The 18324-nt window shown below is 53.7% G+C and overlaps 5 protein-coding genes across 5 annotated transcripts in view; 3 read left to right on the forward strand and 2 right to left on the reverse strand.

Annotated features, from left to right (window-relative positions):
• Window positions 1–517: 517 nt before the first annotated feature.
• On the reverse strand, window positions 518–5469 carry PpBr36_05219 (uncharacterized protein; the record flags this gene model as incomplete). Its single annotated transcript, XM_029892376.1, has 4 exons — window positions 518–2292; window positions 4516–5151; window positions 5275–5371; window positions 5464–5469. The coding sequence occupies 4 exons, from the start codon at window positions 5467–5469 to the stop codon at window positions 518–520; spliced, it is 2514 nt and encodes an 837-aa protein (XP_029750495.1).
• A 716-nt stretch (window positions 5470–6185) lies between these two features.
• On the forward strand, window positions 6186–7261 carry PpBr36_05220 (uncharacterized protein; the record flags this gene model as incomplete). Its single annotated transcript, XM_029892377.1, has 2 exons — window positions 6186–6780; window positions 6870–7261. The coding sequence occupies exons 1-2, from the start codon at window positions 6228–6230 to the stop codon at window positions 7259–7261; spliced, it is 945 nt and encodes a 314-aa protein (XP_029749763.1). The 5' UTR covers window positions 6186–6227.
• Window positions 7262–7295: 34 nt separating this feature from the next.
• On the reverse strand, window positions 7296–8276 carry PpBr36_05221 (uncharacterized protein; the record flags this gene model as incomplete). The annotated part of the gene is made up of 3 exons (XM_029892378.1): window positions 7296–7661; window positions 7726–7983; window positions 8115–8276. The coding sequence occupies 3 exons, from the start codon at window positions 8274–8276 to the stop codon at window positions 7296–7298; spliced, it is 786 nt and encodes a 261-aa protein (XP_029749762.1).
• A 1997-nt stretch (window positions 8277–10273) lies between these two features.
• On the forward strand, window positions 10274–15202 carry PpBr36_05222 (uncharacterized protein; the record flags this gene model as incomplete). The annotated part of the gene is made up of 2 exons (XM_029892379.1): window positions 10274–14470; window positions 14534–15202. 2 exons carry the CDS (start codon window positions 10274–10276, stop codon window positions 15200–15202), a joined length of 4866 nt encoding a protein of 1621 aa, XP_029749765.1.
• Window positions 15203–16023: 821 nt separating this feature from the next.
• The window catches only part of PpBr36_05223 (uncharacterized protein), a gene marked incomplete at both ends in the record, with an annotated part of 4105 nt that continues 1804 nt past the window's right edge, over window positions 16024–18324 (forward strand). The window contains 2 exons of the mRNA XM_029892380.1: window positions 16024–16618; window positions 16814–17120. Of these exons, the coding sequence (XP_029749764.1) occupies window positions 16024–16618; window positions 16814–17120 (902 nt within the window). The remainder of the gene's footprint in view (window positions 16619–16813; window positions 17121–18324) is intronic.

Genomic DNA, 18324 nt, shown 5'->3' on the forward strand with positions numbered 1-18324 from the left:
TGGAGACGACGCCTTGTGACAATATTAGCAGACTTGGAACCTGTATTATACTCCTAGAATGTGCGCCATGCCATCTTGTGTTGTATTATAATCTGTTAGTAGCCATGTGTTGAACAGATGAGTAGCTGGCAACTGAGCTAGTACCTAGACTAGTTGTTCGTTTGCTCGTTCGAAAATATCTTACCAAGACTCTGCACTGCTGCAAAGCAATCAACCAGCACAGCACGATATCAAGGACTGGCCATTATCAATATTGTAGTTGATTGATTTAATATAACCAAGCTATAGCTGATCCTTTCCACGGTCGGTGCCATGGATGATAGCTTAGAAAACACGCCTAGGACGTTTAGAGCGACAACAAAGAAACTTCTACCCGAGTCTGCTATGAGTAGAAACTATTTGCCACCCATGATAGATGGTCTTACAGGCCTCTTTGCCATCAAATCGCTTGATATCCTATCCCGGTGAGCAGGCCGTTGAGAGTCTGTTCAGAAAGGCTCTTTATCCAGACTGTCAATCACTCACCAACCGCAGGAGTCTTGGGCTTAGGCGCCGGAGTCATCCACGAAAAGGCCGATGCGCCGCCGACAGGGTTCACCGACCTCGGCAGCGTGGCCGACGAGCTCCGCGACTCGGCGTTGACCGCACCGCCGAGCTTCCCATCCTTGAAGCTCGATATGCTCCCACTAATGCTGCGTTTCTCCCAGCGGACTGTGTGGGTACTGTTAATCATCGGCGTGTTCTCGGCAGCGTGAGTCGCTCCACCAGCAGCAGCGCTCTTCCGCCGATGCTCGCCGCTGCTTCGTGATGACGATTGTGGCGGTGATTCGTAGGATTGGCCTTTTCGGGTGGACGAAGACGGCGTGCTGCCGCTGCCAGCGACCGACTTGCTAGGCTTCAGGACCTTCATACGGCTGCGCCCGGCTGGTTGGTAACCACTCAACCCATTCTCCCCACGTTGAGCTGCGGCCCCATCACCTCCGCTCCCATTGACGGCGGCCGCTCCCTGTCGCCAAGAGCCCCAGATTCCCGGTGTAGACTCTGTAGTTGAGCGGCGGGTGTTGTGGTTGGTGTCCGAGGACGATAGAGATGGCTCGTCCTTGCCGCTGCTGGTGCTCCTTCCCTTAGTGGACTGTTGTTCGCTCTCTGCGCCACTCTCGGAATGTGTGCTGGACCCGGTAACCGCTGTCTGCGGCTGATAGGGCGGAAGTGCGAGCGGCGACATGGACCCTTGTCCGTGAAGGTCGTCTCGCGACTTGATTTCCTTTTCGGCCGGTTGCTGGCTGTCGGTATCTGCGGCCTGGCGTGGAGGAGAAGACTTCGCACTGTTGCCCAAAACGAACTCGGGCGCAGAGGCATTGAGTTTCGGTTTCTCAGGGACAATGTTGACTGTGGTCAAGAAACGAAACAGGGAGTCATCCTCAGGTCTCACGAAAGGAACTGATAGCTTGTCCCGGTTGCTGCTGTACAGCGTCATCAGGTTCTGCGAGAACAAGAGATCGGCGCTGTGGGCCCGGAGGGCGTCGGTCCCAATGAAGATGCGAATCGATTTCTTGCTCTCGGGACTTTCAGGAACGTCTAGCCCGGTTACCTCAAAGTTGACCGTCATGTTGGGTATATGCGGCACCGGACCTGGTGACCGTGTCGAGTTCGACTGGCTGACGATAGCCTCTGCAAGATAAACTGTGAGTGTCAAGCGACTGATGCCATCTGCACCTTTATGAATATCGCTAAGCAGATCGAGCTCCTTGGCAAGAGAGTAATCCAAGGTAGATCTTTGCGCCCCGGAACAGACATCGGCATATAGCAAAGTGTTGTGGGCAAAATTCTCGGTCAGCCAACACCTCACAATGGCAGGCACCGATCCCAAGACAAACAAGCCAGGGGGCGGCTCGGGTATCTCAACTGGCGAATCCTCCTCCCGCGCCCCGAATACCGAGTTGGTGTCCAAGTGACCCAGACTACTGCCTCGGCCAGACGCCACTGAGTGAACAGAATGGACAGAGTGGCCTGCAGAGCTATGCCTCCCGTCCGACTTGTGTGACAGGGACCGCTCCATCATACCGAAGCCACTGGTCGGCCTGATTGGGACAAAATCGCCCGCCTGGCGAGTGCTCTGGCCCCAGCCGGAAGCCTGAAGAGCACTCTCATCAAAGCGGACACTGTTGGCACGTGATGCCGCGCCGCGCCGCACCGGTTCGTCCTCGGCGTCCAGATGCAGGGAGCCAAGCAGATTCTGGCCGTGCTCATCAAAGCCGTCGAAAACATCGGCGTGGGAAATTTGCAGAGGACCTAGCAAGATGTAATTAGACTCGGGCTGTCTGTGGGTGCAGGAAACCCCTCAGATAGAGAGAGATCACACGGAAAGGGTGTGTATACGCACCATGCTGCGGCGTGCCACTCAGAGCACTTGGGAACTGCGGAGTTGCCCACACGGATTTGACCGCAGCGTCCTCAGCTAGGCGCTTCTCCACCCTCATAAGTCTCTCGGCATGACTGTGCTGAGTGACCTGCAGTTGCTTCACCTCCATCTGGACATTGTAAAGGTCGTCCCGGGAGGCGGCGAAGCGGGGATCCATTCCCAGCCGGCTAAGGAGCTTGACTTTGGCTCGTATTCGGGGCTCGTACGAAGAAAGCAACAGCAGAAGCAAGATGACGGTGGGCCACGAAGCCGATGTTGCGAGTTGTCAGGCACCGAATCGTCGAGGGGAGCACCCTGTGACTGGCTGGCTGGTAACGTGTGCAAAGCCTGCAATCCCGGCAACTCGACTCTGATCCTAAGTGTCCGCCACCCGCAACATCGCACGCAACGACCTCGTGGTCCCTCGGCGATGCCGCAACAATACGAATGTTTAACGGCGTACGCTTTTGGGGGGTAGGGTATGTGGTGTGCTGTGATCGCGGGACTCGTGGCTTCTTCCGTCCAGGTATTTATCGAGGCGAGGTTAACCCAACGCAAGGATCGGCAATTGAGCACGCTGTTTTGGTCCCTAGAGATCGTGCAGTCGAAAACGAGCGTATTGGAGCCGAGGGTATTTTGCGAGATGGCTGCTATGCTATGGGGGCGTCAATGCCGGTACGTGTTAAACTTGTGGTGGCTGAGTGACGTTCACGACCGAGTTGTCTACAAGGGTGGAAATGTTGGAGCGATGTGCAACGGGTAGGTCGGTGCTTGCGAGGAATCGAGGATCACAGCTGGATCTCCCAAAAGGAAAGCGTCAAGGGATCTGTCGGGTAGGCAGATAGTTGATCGAGGAAATCTACAGATTGTGGTCTGGCTGAGCGTCAAATTTGGTTTATTGCTGTTTCCAGGCGAATGGATCGAGTAGCGGCTGAGCGAGGTTGGGGTCGAGTGTCGATCGATAAGATTGATTGATGGAGTGGAATACCAAAGCGAAGGAGATCGGTATTGTACGTTTTGCTGTCGTGCTTCCTCAGGTTTGCGGTGGTCCACCGGCAGTGACAACTAAGGTACCCAAGGTAGGTAGCCTGGAGAATTTGGTGATGGAAATGGATGGTTGGTTGGAGGTGTCGGCAGATTTGGGGGTCGTAGTAAATGCACTGTAACAAGGTCTGGTGGAGTTTTGTGTGGAATTAATGGAATGCGTTAGTCTGGTAAACTGATGCGGGCCAGCAGAGAAAGCATTGACAGACGGCGTGCTTCTGCAGCGAGCAATCTCCACGGGGTCTCAGGCTTGCTAGACCAAAAAAAAAACCTACGGTCTTAAGGTTTTGGATTGAAAATAAACATTTTGCTCGTATTAACAACTAATTTTTTTTTTTTAAAGTTCATAAAATCTCATGGCAACCGCCTGCGTAATCAGTCAAGACACAGGAGCAATAAAGCATGTGTGCAGAGGTATGAGGTGGTCGTACATAATTAATTTGCTTTAGGAACCACACACCGACAACACACTCAAACACGATTACTGTTGTTGCTGGCTGGCTGACTGGGTACTGGCTGCCTGCTCCGTACCTACCCACCCTGCCCCCCTCTACCATCCTAGCAAGCCTAGGTACCTCCTTTGTAGATGGACGACTGGACCGTGCCCGGCGAGGCGACTCTCGGACGGTTCGCACTGATGCGGGAAGCAAAGCAGCCGTCGTGCTGCATTGGCGTTTCGTCTCTGGTGACGAGGTGGCACTCTATCTTGGTCATGATAACGTTTCTGCAACTCATCTCTTGATCTGAGATCTGGGATTTGCCGGCATCTAATCCATGGCTCAACTTACCGCGCATCACTGTACGCTGGACTACTTAAAATAACATGCAACCAACTAACAGGGAAATCACCACTCTACACAGAAATTAAAATAGAAGTGGATTTATTTGTAGGTCACAGGCAGCCCCCATGCCTGCTGTTTGGGTAAAGTAGTCAGTACCGACCCGAAGTAGGTAACGTTATGTAATCTAATATACCGTTGATGCAATCCGATCTCATCAACCCTAACCCACGCTTCCACCCCTTCAGCTCCAGGGCGCAACCCGCCACTCGGGTAGCACATGACCCTCACCATTACCCAGCGTTGCAATCTCAGGGATGATATGCGGTCTCACGGCATCGAAGAATACCCGGTATGCCTCCCCGCTCATGTGCAGACCGTCAGGGAGCAGGTTCTCCAGGTGCCCACATAGACCACACCCCGGATCCCCCAGGATGGCGCCGCCGACCCCGTAGAACCCGGGCGTTTTGGCTACCGCGACGTTCATGAGCTCCTTCCACAGATCGATGAGCACCACGCCGCTGGCGGCCAGCTCGCCGGCCAACTCGCGCGCCGCGGCCGAGTACGACGCTGATACCTTTGCTTGGCGCGAGGGGCCATCGCGGCCGTTGGCGCGGTCGATGGCGCCGAGGCGGATCTCGTCCAGCGGTGGCGGCGTCACGAGGAGGATGTTGGGCTTGTGGGCGACGACATGTGGGTGTGTGACGATGGCGCGGAGGTTGGTCTTGTACTGGCCAATGTCCACGTGCTGGTTATCGACAGGCGAGGGCAAGGCCGCGTCGTTGGCTCCGAGGAGGACGATCAGGTACTTGAGCTGAGGGCCTGACGGATGAGGAGCTGGGATGATGTCGGGCAGGATCTTGAGGACCTGAGAGGTGTTGTAGCCCGAGAACCCTCTGTTTATGACATCATATCGACGCTGGCAGTCTTTTCCGGATAGTGTACGACATGATCAGCTTGAAAGATCCGGGTTAGGCTGGGCCAGTATGGTATTGGTGTCGCTCATTTGCAACAAATATCCCAGCGGCGTGCAAAGGTGATCCCACTCACGATTTTGCAGTGCGCCTTGGAAAGAGAATCCGCCCTGAACATCGGATGCGCCCTGGAAGAGCGAGTCTCCTAGAAGAACCACCTGGGGCCAAGGTGCCTAACAACGCGCGTGTTAGTCAGTCTTCACGCTACAATAACTATCACTATCTAAAATTAGATATCCCTCATGAATTAAAGCAGGCGACTTACAGCCATTGCGCAAACTTGCAAGCTTTAAAGGTCACACCAGAGTAAATAGAAGGGGGAGACCACTGTCAACAGTCACAGGTGAACAAGATAATTGTGCCGAGGAAGCAATTTAACCTTAGCCGTGGCCAAAGGACGACCAACACAAAGATTAGACTATTGTTTTATCCCGCAAGCTTTCATTCAGGGCGGCAGGCACAGCACTGTTCGTCTTTGCAGACCGCAATAAGTCAGGTAGAGTAATACTGTAAGGTCAGCCCCCAGCACATGCAGGTCTGCGGGGCTGCCTCATCCCACCTAAAGGGACTTCAGTACTATTACAACCATCAGCCCTCACGAAGCCGCTTGGGGGTGGCTCGCATGACCTGAAACACAAAAAAAATCCTCCTATAAATGGACATCATTTGCAAAACAGAGGGGAAATCGGGTAATGCTGACTTTTCATCGTCTAATTTGGTAGATTATTTACCAAATGCTTCCGCAAGACAAGCACACGGTGTCGACCCAAGCGGCGTCTGTCTGGTGGAGAAGCAACTGAACTGTTTGGTGGGTCGTCGTCGGAAACTTGAAGAAACCAGCGAGCAAGTGAAGTCCAACAAGCATTCAGCAAACTTCCCAAGCATTCGCATGCGCCAACGTCACTTCGGCTTGCCCACACAGCAGTTTCTACCCTTGCCGCTTCTCCGTGCCCAGTAAGGTGAATTATACTCGAGAATTCGCCAAGGGCGAACAGTTTTGTCACAAAACTGTACAAAACTGTACGAGCAATGGGGGTTTACGACCACGGCATTACCGTCCTCCAGCTGCTGTCTCCAGTTCAATGGGTACAGACATTCTTCATCCTAGCAGCATCAGCAGTGTTAGCCCTCACATTTTTACCCTCCCGAACCCGCAGACTCCTTCTTGACTACGGCGCCCGCGGCGGCTCGAGACCAAGTGCGGCTGCAGCTGGAGGCGACTGGCTGGAGACCATCACCGCCACTGTCACGTCGTGGGGCCAGATACCGCACTCATGGTTCGCTGCTTTTTATGCAACCTCGCTGGCTGGCTCAGCATTCTGGGCATACCAGTTTGCCTTCCAAGGTGAAATTCTGAGGTTGGTCGCCTCGACACAGGTTGCCAACGGTTCTGAAGCCAACGGCCAGAGTCTGGTGGCGGTCAAGGTGGCATGGGCTTTGATGGCGGTGCAGGGAGCTAGGCGACTATTCGAGCAGCTCTTTGTCCTCGAATCTTCGACTTCCAAGATGTGGATCGTTCATTGGGCACTCGGGCTGTCTTTTTACATATTCATGAGTGTTGCCGTGTGGATCCAAGGTTCAGGTGAGCGTGCCCATGCCTTCACCGCATAACGAACAGTCAGCGGCGTCAAGTCTCATTTCTAAACCGCTAAATTTTTTGTGTACCCAAAGGATCCATAATCGACCAATGGTCAAAACCCAATGACGGCCATGGCCCTGGTCTCAATGTTCTCACTGGCTCTGTCATGTTTTTCATGGCATCAGTAACCCAGTTCAGGTGCCACAGCCACTTGGCAAGTCTCAAGAAATACTCGCTCCCAACAGAAGGGCTGTTCCAGTATACGATTTGCGCCCACTACACCTGCGAGTGTCTCATCTACATCTCGCTAGCCATCGCCGCAGCACCGGAAGGGCAACTGTTTAATAAAACGATACTCTCGGGACTTGTATTTGTGGCAGTCAACCTTGGCTTGACAGCACACGGCACTCGCAAATGGTATGAGACCAAATTTGGTGCCGACAAGGTAGCGTCCCGATGGACCATGATCCCTCTGGTGTACTAGTCGTTTCACAGCAAACATCATGGCCAAATTGGTCTTAACGTTTGAGGAAAGCACCAAGCTTGTTGCCTAGCTTGGAAACCTTGATGACATCTCGGTACGTAAGGCTCGTCCGTAATGTGCGTTCGCTGCGCCCGCCAACAAACAGTTCCTTGGATCGCAACAGGTTCCAGTTTGCAACGGTTGTTTCGGAGAGTCCTTCATCTGCATTTACCTCAGCGATACCATGGAGATAGTTTGTATAAAGGTCCTGAGTGGTGATCAAAAGGCTTCTTGGCTCTTGCAGCACTCGCCACGAGGGCTCAGTCTCTAGAGTTCCGTCATCCTTGCTTTTATGTATGTTGAGACAAAGGCTGCCCCCAAGACTGACGGTGCAAACTATCGGGTGATACGCTGGTCCGTCCTGCACACTTGGTGAGTTCTCCGGAAGTACATTCCGGATCGAAGCCATGGCGTGAGTAACCTACCTTGTGCGGCATGATGCCTATGCCTGGAGGGTATTCGTTGATGAGGACATGGTTCGGCCTGCGGTGTGGACTATCGGAGAATATGGATTCCTCGCTCGTGTTCGCAAGGGGAATGGCTACCAGTCTAGACACAATAGGCTCTTCAATCCATGCCGGTAGAGGTGCATCTAAGAGAGTATTGTTGACTAAATCTGAGGGCCAGGTTTGAAGCCTGCGGTGTGTAAGTTGTTTCCATCTTGGTTTGGGAGCCGCATGAATCTGGAACGGCGGTAACGGCCGCGTCAGTTCGTGGAGAACACCCAACGTTGATCCGTGTATGTGGCGGCTGGCAGGGCTGAATTGAGGGTTGCTTTATCGTCTCGCCTCGATGATGACTGAGTTCGCCTTACCTTGGACAGGATCTGCCTTTCTTCCTCCTCAGTGAGAAATTCTGAAATGTAAAAAGCAGTCTGCGGGAGAGAATGTACGATGACCTCTTGCAGTGAGGTGGGCAGTCTGGGAAGGTCAACCCCGGCCGTGGGAGCTGAAGAGTTGTTGTCGTTATCGGTCATAGTTTGCTGGTTCAGGACCAAAGTGGCCAGGCCGGTCGGTAGGTCTCTGAGAGTCAGCGAGCAACGAACTCAACCATGCAGAGGCGCTGTTCTGTTACTCGGTCTTGTCAGTATCAAAATGGAACGTGTAGCCGATCCTCTTTCTGAAGGTCGGGTTTAGGTGGGAAATGCACGTGTGAGGCAAATAACTGCGTCAGCCCGTATTGCGTGCGTGTTCTCCCTTCGCTGCATGGATGAAGTCTGAAAGGGATTGAGAAAGCTGGGAGACGTGGCGAAGCGGGGTTTGTATTTGTGGCGCGCGTGTCTGTTCATGCGCTACCCCCCTTGTTTTTTTGCTTTCTTTTTTTTTTCATTCTCTCTTTCTCTCTCACAATTTTAATCCCTCCTCTTTCGTTTTGCCTCTCGCTCCTCCGTACAACCTTGGGCAGGAGAGATATGGATTTGCTGGAAACAGGACACCCCTGTCCAAACCCTGGGCCAGCTGATATTCTTGAGAGTCGTGAGATGATGTCGGACTCAGGTCAAGTCTAATTTCGCCTTTGACTTGTCGCAAGATTGTCGAATGCACTAAGGTTCTAAGAAGTTTACTTTTATCCGGCGATATTTTTGGGTTTATTACGGCTTGATGGCTCTACGTCATATCAACTTGATTCGGCAAGCAAGCAGTTCAAGTTGATCTGTTCGTGTAATCAGAAGATTTAGCCATGGATATGTCCTAGGCTAGATTCACGCTGTTTGTTTGTTATGATTTCATTTGCCTTCTTGCCAGCACGCTAGGCACCCCAACCAAGCAAAGGCAGGTTCACAAATTTGTCGGAGACTGCTAACACCAATCAGAGATAACGGGCCCGCAATTCAATCCCGCAATCACTCCCGTCTGTGTCTCGTGAATTGAACCTCGAATGGATGGAAGCCAAACCAAAATGAGCAGTGGCTAATTAATCGCATTTCGCATACCCTAGTTGAATCTACACAAGCTCATTCCGTCTCTATTAGAAAAACAAGAACTTGATGATTGGTGTACAAACAAAGATTGAAAGGCGTCGAGAAGTGAAAACAAGATAGAAAAAAAGGGGAACAGACGACAAAAAAGAAAAAGAAAAAGAAAAACACAATACAGCCCCGCCAGGTGACAGACAGTCCTGACAAGCCAAGACACCCACCTGTAAGCACAGATAAAGAAGCCCAAGCCAGGCTGCCAGCGGTCGGGTTGACATTGCGTGCAACGCCTCAATCTTGAATTCCAAGCGTGGGCCCCCAGTCCCGACACACCAAAGAAAAACGGCGGCGGGGGCATCAGTGGTTCGCCGTCGTGCCGCGGGCCAATGGCAACCAGCAGCTGATCAGGATCCTGGTCGAGGGTGGGTCTCCAATCCTCCGTGCGCCCTCTTGTGTGCTGCTGTTGAGTCTTTGCCGTTTTCCCCCTACTGCAACGGTCCTTCAGAGATTTGGGAAAGCCTCACAGCCTGTCGCTCTCGTTCCCAAACCAGGCCGTCAATCGAATTTTTCCTACACCCGCAGAGCCTTACTGCTCGAGAATCGATACGAATTTTCGACCGATTGCTGAAACGATTGCCGACGAGCACGGCGACGAAGCAACCACGAAAAAAAAACAAAGGACGGAACCTCTACCTCCTCTCCCGCCGTCAATCCACAACTGCCACGCAACCTTTCCAGTCCCGCAGCATAGGTAGCAAGTCTCAACGAGGCTACCTTAGTCGACGGCGACTCGGCGATCTACGAATCTCTTTTGTTCCTTCGCGTTGTACTCTGTACAGACTGACTCTGGGAAATCATTCAGTGATCGGGACTTCTCGGGCCGTTCTTGCACGTCTTCACTACGATTTTTGACATTGGTTCGAAACAGTCTTGTGATTGCTATCGCTTTGTCTGGCGGATCAATCGTCGCCCGCTCTCCCAACCGGCCACAGCCTCTCGCGCGCTCCCGACGTGCCCAGCATGGTGCAAAAGCGTAGTCGGAACACAGATTAAATGTCATGGACGCGCAAAATGCTGTCGACGCCGCCTCCAGGAAGCCACCAGCTTCTCCAGAGAAGGGTCCAGCAGAGCACACTAAACAAACAGGAAATCATACTCCGAAAGTACCATTAAGCCAGAAAGCACCAGCTGAATTCAACTCTTCGCCACCAGTCAGGGATTCGAAGGCGAACAACCACGACGACGATGGCGGCGCTGATGCAAATTCCGAGGCCGAGACCATAGTGCTGCCAGGCAAGGACGGCCAGCACTCGCCATCCAAGACGCGCAAGTTGATCAAACATGAAGCCAAGAGCGACGCGGAGGAGAGCGCGACGACGACGATCCCATCTCGCAAGTCCCATAGCGTGTCCAAGGATCCCTGCGAGGCCGAAGACAAACTCAGCAGCAAAAATGCGCAATCCAAGGACAGTGCTCCATCGGACACGGCCATGATGAAAAAGAAGCGTCCACACGGTGCTTCTGACACGCCGAGAAGCAAAGGCGATGCTAACAGCAACGGTCTTGGCTCCGTCTCTAACTCACCGCCACCTGCAGCTTCGTCTTCAGTTCGCTCTCATCTTTCACAGCAACCTCGCCGACGTCGCCTGTCCACGGCCCAGTCTGCGCCTTCCGACTCCGAGTCGATGCGAGGGAACTCCCCAAAGTCAACAGTCAGTCATAAAGACAAGGTTAATCCCGCAGACAAACTGCTTGGGCACAAGAGAAAAGCCCCCAAAGCCGAGTCTGAGGACGAAGCTGAAGCCCGCAAAGCTCGACGCCAGCGTACTGGGATCATTGACAAGGACAATGGTCACACCAGGCGTCTTGACCGTGAACACAGCGCCGGCAATCACAACTCAAACCACGGTCCTGTGAAGTCAGCGAGACCGCATCATGAAACTTATCCAAACCCGCGCGTTAGATCTGTCTCACCAGCAAGTCGCACGCATCGACGTAGCATTTCGACCCAGCTATCAGGCCAATCCTCTACGGGACCCAGCCACAAAAAGAAAAGAATACCGGCCCCTCTTCAGCCAACAGAGTATCACTCAGATGATTCATCCCCAGCAGGAAGCCCTCGGTTTCGTGCCTCTAAACTCCGGAGGCTGGCGACACCTGCCACCGCCGAAGTGGCCATCTCGCCTGCCAAGGCACATCATCGCAAGGGCCATCTCGATGCTCATGGACAAACTCAGCTTGCTCGGGCTTGTGCCAAAGGTGACTACGAGTCTACCAAGCAGAGACTGAAAGAGCGCCCGGAGGACCTTAATGTTGCAGACTTTGCGGGTAATACGCCGCTTCAGATCGCGTCGCTTAATGGGTTTGACTCGATTGTCAAACTGCTTATCGATGCAGGCTGTCAGTTAGACTGCGTTAATAATGACAAGGACACGCCGCTTCTTGATGCCGTTGAGAACGGACATGCGAAAGTTGTAAAGCTTTTGCTGGAGGCAGGTCTGAATCCTCGTAAAGCAAACCTGAATGGCGAGGAGCCGCTTGATTTGGTCGACGATGACGACGAAGAGACAAGGAGGCTTCTGGTGGAGGCGAGGCAGAAAATGAGCGACCGCCGTAGGGCTTCTGAGGAGCATCAGCCAAGACAGACTGACGGTCGAGATTCACACGGACCCGAGAGCCCGCGACACTCCCCAGCCACCACTATACCGCCTGGAGCTTCTGCTGGTAGAAGGACGGGTACAGTGCGCGCCAACAAGACAAGCAACCATTTGCTTTACATGCCAATGGACGAGAAGACGTTGCGTCAAGCCGCTGGTCGCGGTGATGAAGAGACCGTAATGAGGATCCTGCAAGTTCGTGTCCCTTCTGACGACCCGGAGGCCATGGTAGCTGCCGCGCGCGGGGGTCATGATATTATTATGAATCTCCTCCTAGCGCTCGGCAACTGCAACCCAGATCCAGCACCAGTAAACTCCATGTCGCCTGACTCGGCCACGCCCATGCTTGCCGCAATTGGTCAGGAAAACATTGCGGTAGTTGAGCTTCTTCTGGGCCAGGCTGGCAAATTTGACCCGACTCGTCGGTTCAAAGGGGAGACGTATTTCGAAATCGCAAAAAGGCGACAGGGACCACACTGGGAGGACGAGTATCGCGTTCTTAAAAAAGCCTACGATGAGCACAGGAGGTTGCACAAGGATTCTGCGAAAACGACAGGGCGCGATTTTGAAAAGGAGCAAAAGCGGGCAGCGCAGTCGGACTCAAAAGACGAACAGACTTCCAAGATACATAAGCGCAAGATGTCCAGCCCTACGGGTGAGCCGAAAAAGACAGCAACTGCCAAGTTGCCTAGCAGCCCCAAGGAAAAGCGAAGGTTAGAATCAGCCGTGGCGCACCGCGATCGCGAAGACCCTCTATCGCCGAAACGGGGCCCTGGGCGACCGAGGAAGGATGATCGGCTACCCACAATATCCGTCAGCGACCGCGATCCTTCACCGGCAATGTCGAAGCACTCCATAAAGCCGAAGCGAGCCGAGGCCGACAATGCGGCCATTTCATCAGAAGGCGAGGCAGTGAAGCCGAGGAGGAAGTTGGTGTCGGGCAAGGACTTGAAGGGCGAGAGGGAGAAACAAAGGCGCGCTAGTATGGTGTCAACAGCATCTTCACTGAAAGAACCCTCGAGCCCGCGGGACAGAGACGATATCACGGAGAAGCCCAGATCAGAGAAGTTTGTTGACAGGGCCAAACAGCTCAAGAGGGACGAGTCTCGTGACCGTCTCTCAGTTTCCAGTGAAGGATCAGCAAAACGCCATCGTTCTAGTGCCACACCTCCACGGGCATCTTCCGACAAGGATGGTGGCGACGGACCTGTAAAGAGACGGAAGCTTGATGTAGAAGGTCTGAAGGAAAAGAAGAAAGCAGCTTCATCAGAAGATCGCCCCAACAAGGGAACGGCCTCCAAAGATTCTTCGGCGAAGATTCGCAGGGATCACGACAACGAAGAGCGCAGGGAGTCAACCAAGGCCAAGAAGTCTGATTCAAAGCCTGACCCAACCCCAGCTGATCGCGAACGTAAGGACTCGGGCAAGAACCAACCAGCAAGCCTGGATAAAAATGTCATCGTCAAGAACGAGGATACCGATGTGGAGATGCGTGATGTTGGATCAATTATCCCCGCATCTAATGCGCCCCCGGAGCCTGAGAAGACTGAAGGGAAGACCAAGACCCAGGCTGAAATCGAGGCGGAAGAGGAGGCAGAGGCTAGACGATTAGAGGAGGAGGAAGATATGAGGATAGCGGAAGAAGAGAAGCGCAAGCAACGCGAAGAGCGCGAGCGCCGCGGCCGTGAGGAAGAGCAAAAAAGAAAGCGCGAAGCAGAGGAGGCCGAAAAGAGACGCAAAGCGGAACAAGAAGAACAAGAACGGCGGCGGAAAGAGGAAGAGGAAAGGAAACGCAAGGCCGAAGAGGAGAGAAAGCGAAAGGAGGCAGAAGCCGAGGAGCTGAGGAAACGAAAGGAGGAGGAAGAACGAAAGCGGAAGGAGGAAGAGGAGCAAAAGCGTAAAGCCGAGGAGGAGGCCAAACGTATTCGCGAGGCTGAGGAGGCCAGGCTGCGGGCTGAGGAAGAGGAGAGGAAGAAGCGTGAAGAGGAGGAGCGGCTTCGCAAAGAGCAGCTCGAGAGGGAGGCTGCTGAGGCTGCGCGCAAGAAACGAGAGGAGGAGGAGGAACGCAAGGAACAGGAACGTCTGCGAGAAGCTGAGCGGCGACGAGCACTTAGGGAAGCCGAAGCCAGACGGCTGTTTCTCGAGGCAGAGGCGGTACGTCTCGGTAAACTACCGCCTTTGCTGCGGTGGCTCGATACTTGTGCACAACCAAAGGCTACGGAGATAGCCAAAAAGTTCAGCATGATGCAAGGTGTCCGGTATGATTGCATTTGCCCAGAGGCCACGGGCAAGCCAGAGGGACGGGAGCAGTGGCTGCTGAACACACAGGTTGCGCTGCTCCTCGGCGAGAAGGATCTGGAGCTTTCGAGATACACAGCTTGGGAGCGGGTGCCCGTGTCTCGGATAGCTAAGATTGTCATCTGGCGCGTGGAGGCCGATCGATATTCTCTGACGAGTCCCAACCTCTACGATCTGGGGAGACGATTGCCAAGCTACTATGGTAACGAGAATCTCGACAAACTGAGCTACAAGACCATCGAGAAGCTGCGAAACGAAGCTCGACAAAAGTTCCTGGATATGGACTTGTTCTTTGTCAAGGTCAGTCAACAGCTGCTGGTGAAAACTTCCTCATCTTGGGCGTAAGCTAACTCGATTCGACAGGCCTCCGATTTAATGTTTATCATCCCCACCATCCCACACCTCCGCAACGTTAAGCTCAGTATGGCGTACCGGGAACTGCCAGAGGACGAGTCACTCAAGTTGCAACCACTCCACAAGTGGAAGACCGACCCGGATGCAAACCGGAATCATGGGTTTGCGCCCGGCAACAAGTACTACATGAATGGCGCCTTGGTACATGAGAAGACGGCTGGGCTCAGCACCGTCAGCAAGACTCCATTCCCCGAGAACCGTACCCCTAGGCGAGGATTGGTGGCCGTGACTCCAGATGACCCCGAATATGCGAAGATGTGCATGGAGCAAGGGCTAGGACATCTGGTCAATGGACACAGCGGATCCGCATCCCCTGGTATGCCTAACGGTACTTCGCCTTCGCCGCGTACGATAGTCCGGCGTCCATCCACGTCGCAAGCGCAAACGAACGGCATAGAAACACAACCTACATCCCCGGTCATGAATGGAACCGGTCGCCATCGACTACCCTCCGGTGCACCGCCGTACAATTCCACCACAACGACGACGGCAGCGACAAACCCCCTCAACGGCACAACTACCGAGTCAGATAAAAAGGGCCTCCCGCCAGTGGTCAACGGTATCAACGGTATTACCACTACGAACGGCGACTCTACGCCTGGCAACGCCACAACATGATGACGAGACTACCATGTACCTTATGTACCTTTTTTTCTTCCTTCTTTGACGAAACCGTGTCTTTTCATTTCTTGATTAACAAAGCAAGCAACACTGCGAGTCGGTTTGGTCCGTTGAGCAAAGAAACAAAAGAATTGTGGCAATACACCGAAATTTGATGGACGTTTCCCCATCGTCCCAAACTTGTACACGGGAAGGGGGAGGCTGATGACTGTTTATACGTCGTCCCCTACCGTTGCGAGTATGATTATGATGAAGAGTCTCGAAATGGCATGGGGAGAAGCAAGCAGAAGGCGGACTTGTTACTTGGGGCGTGTTGTGTTGAGATTTTTCAGCTTTATTCCAGAACCGAGACTCGGAAACTTGAGCAGAGACCCTAGTGTCTACCTACCTAAACCTTAACTTTACTTTACCAGGTCATGGCGTGTTGTTTCATATGTTGGGGAAGTACAAATTTTAGCACTGATCAAAGAACAAGTGATTGGTTTTACTGGGACTTTGCCGTGCTTGCCGTACTGTACTTGCTCGTTTGAATGAATGCATCGTCATAAGACTCCCTCCGACAAAGTCGATGGTAGGTGGTGGGGGTGCAGCACTGCGCAGTGACCAAAAGTGGGGCGGGCAGGCAAGCGTCCCCGTGCATGTCGCAACTTGGATTCCTCCCAGTTATCGGAGGCAGGAATCGTCGGCGATACCGCAAAACACACACGACGCACATATCGATCTCAACGACTGGAATCTCAAAGCCTAGGACAGGCTGGGAGGGAAGAAAAATGAACCAGAGAATTAGTCCAAGCTTGTGAATGCCAGCACCGATCGGCATGGCGAACGCACCAGGAGCACCAGCAGCACCGGCGAGGGTGCCGACCCCTCTCCTGCAGAAAATGAAAGTTCCAGCGAAGGCGGCCACGACTACCGAGCCCGCGAGTCCAGCAGCAACGACGACTCCGACTACGACGGCGACAGGCAATCATGGTACAGCAAAGGCGCAGCAGCCCCGACGAGCCGCAGCAACATCTCGCACCGCGCCGGCCGCCACCGACCCGCTTTCGGAGCGAGCAACGACGCTCTTGATCCGACGTACGCTCTGCCCACAGCAGCAGCAGCAGCAGCAGCAGCATCAACAACTGCCGCACCACAACCCGAAGCAGCCGCTGCCTCCGATCGAGTCGGTGCTGCCGCCGCTGACGAGCCGGAACGACGTCGACCTGCAGCTGTATGCCATCATCGCCATCGTGCTCCGCGAGTTCGTCCAGAACTGGTACGCCAAGATCACTCCCGACGAGGATTTTGTGGCCGAGATTCTGCTCGTCATTGCACACATCACGCGGGCGCTGGAGCAGAGGATCAGGAAGGTTGATCTGGAGAGCTTGTTGTTTGATGAGCTGCCAGAATTACTGGATAGGCACGTTACAGGTGTGACAACCCTTTTTTTTTTTTTTTCTGGTGTCAAGATCTTCCTTCTTTTCGATTTCCTCTCAGTTCCTTCTGGGAAGCTGGGTCATATGAAGTGACTAGCTTGTTTTATCCTGCTTCATCTTGCCATTCCCCATCAAGTCCCTGTGGTATTTGTCACCGAACTAGTTTTCTGATTCACCAAGAAATCTCCAGCGTATCGGGCGGCCCATCAGCCAATAGTGCAGCCTCCCCTCCAGGCCAACCCTCGGGAGATTTACCATTCGCTGTGGCCGACGCCCGCACTGTCTCCAACGCCTAGCCAGGATGGGACCGAGTCCGAGGAGCGCTTGGCTGAGAACGAGGCCGCATATCGTCACCTATTGGTTCAGGGGGTTCTCGCGGTCCTTTTGCCCACCGAGGACCTCGAGAATCCGTGTCTGACGGCGCTGGTTGGCCAGATCATCTCGGAGCTAATTATTGGAGGCGTGGTCGCAAAGAAGGCGTCGGAACCGTGGATGTTGTACGAGGGTTTTTGCATCTTGGCCCGAGTGGTAGGCAGGAAGTCAAGCTCGCCAGCCCCTGATAGCAGAACCACGGTTGACCATAACACGCCGCCGCCGACGAAAACTTCTAAACCAAGCTGGGCACACTCGCTGCGGTACTTGTTTTGGTCTGCCGTACAGTTAGGCTTCCTTGTGTTCACCCTCCTGCGCACTCTAATAACCACCATAACAACGTACCGCGCAGTACCCTCACGGTTGGGAACCGCCAGTGGACGGCTGTTTAAAGGGGTGACACTCGGCCAAGGTCCCTCAGCTGATATCGCAACATCGTCAACACCTTACGAACCCCTGGCGCAGATTAGCACTAACAAGGTGCCGTTGTTAGCCTTCAGGATTTGGCCGACATTATCCAATCTCATCGAGTTGGATTCACGCATGCCTTGGCTGAGTGGAGGCCTATCGCTACTCCAGTGGCTGGCAATGACGGGCCCTGGCCAGTTAGCTGGTCTGGATGGCCCTGTTGACAGGTAGGCTGAAATCTGTTGTTCCAATCGTCCCCTTTGATTCAGTATACCTTGCTGGTTACTTTTTCACGCCGATTCATTGTCACATCATCACTTCCACGAGAGCTTCGCCTCATGGCTGCATAAGCCGTGCATGTGCTTCAAGTCACTGGGTCTTGCTCACGGTTCTAGTCAAGCCGTGCTTACTCTACGCACACCCTTCACTTGCTCGATACGCTGGTGCATATACGCGGTGTCTTTGTTCTTATCCACTGCACACCCTCTCCTATACTGCAGCGGCAGCAGCAGCACCACCACCACCACCGCCTTAACTTGGGCTGCGAAGCAAGTGTGTCTTGCGCCATGGGGGTGGTTACATATCAGTCAAATCATGGTTGAGAATGAAGTCCTGGTCAGTTGTTTGTGGACCTATGCAGTCCCAATCAGAAGCCATACCAGATATACTATCATGGTCCGGTCATCCCTCCCTTTGTTCTCTCTTCCTTGGACTCCTTTGCGGGTGGGCTTGTTTGCAGGCCGTGAGCGCAGTAGGACCACAGCTGTCCAATGTTAGGCTTTCAAACGGCTAAAGTAGCCATGTACGATGTCGGCGCCCGCCCCTCTTCTTTTCCTGCAGTGCAACACGGCACCACATCGGGGAGAAAAGCTGCGGCCGAATCGGTGACCTTCATCTCCAAAACCGTGCGTCCGGGCAATT

Source organism: Pyricularia pennisetigena, chromosome 6 (assembly GCF_004337985.1).
Source record: "Pyricularia pennisetigena strain Br36 chromosome 6, whole genome shotgun sequence".
Classification (NCBI taxonomy): Eukaryota; Fungi; Ascomycota; class Sordariomycetes; order Magnaporthales; family Pyriculariaceae; genus Pyricularia; species Pyricularia pennisetigena.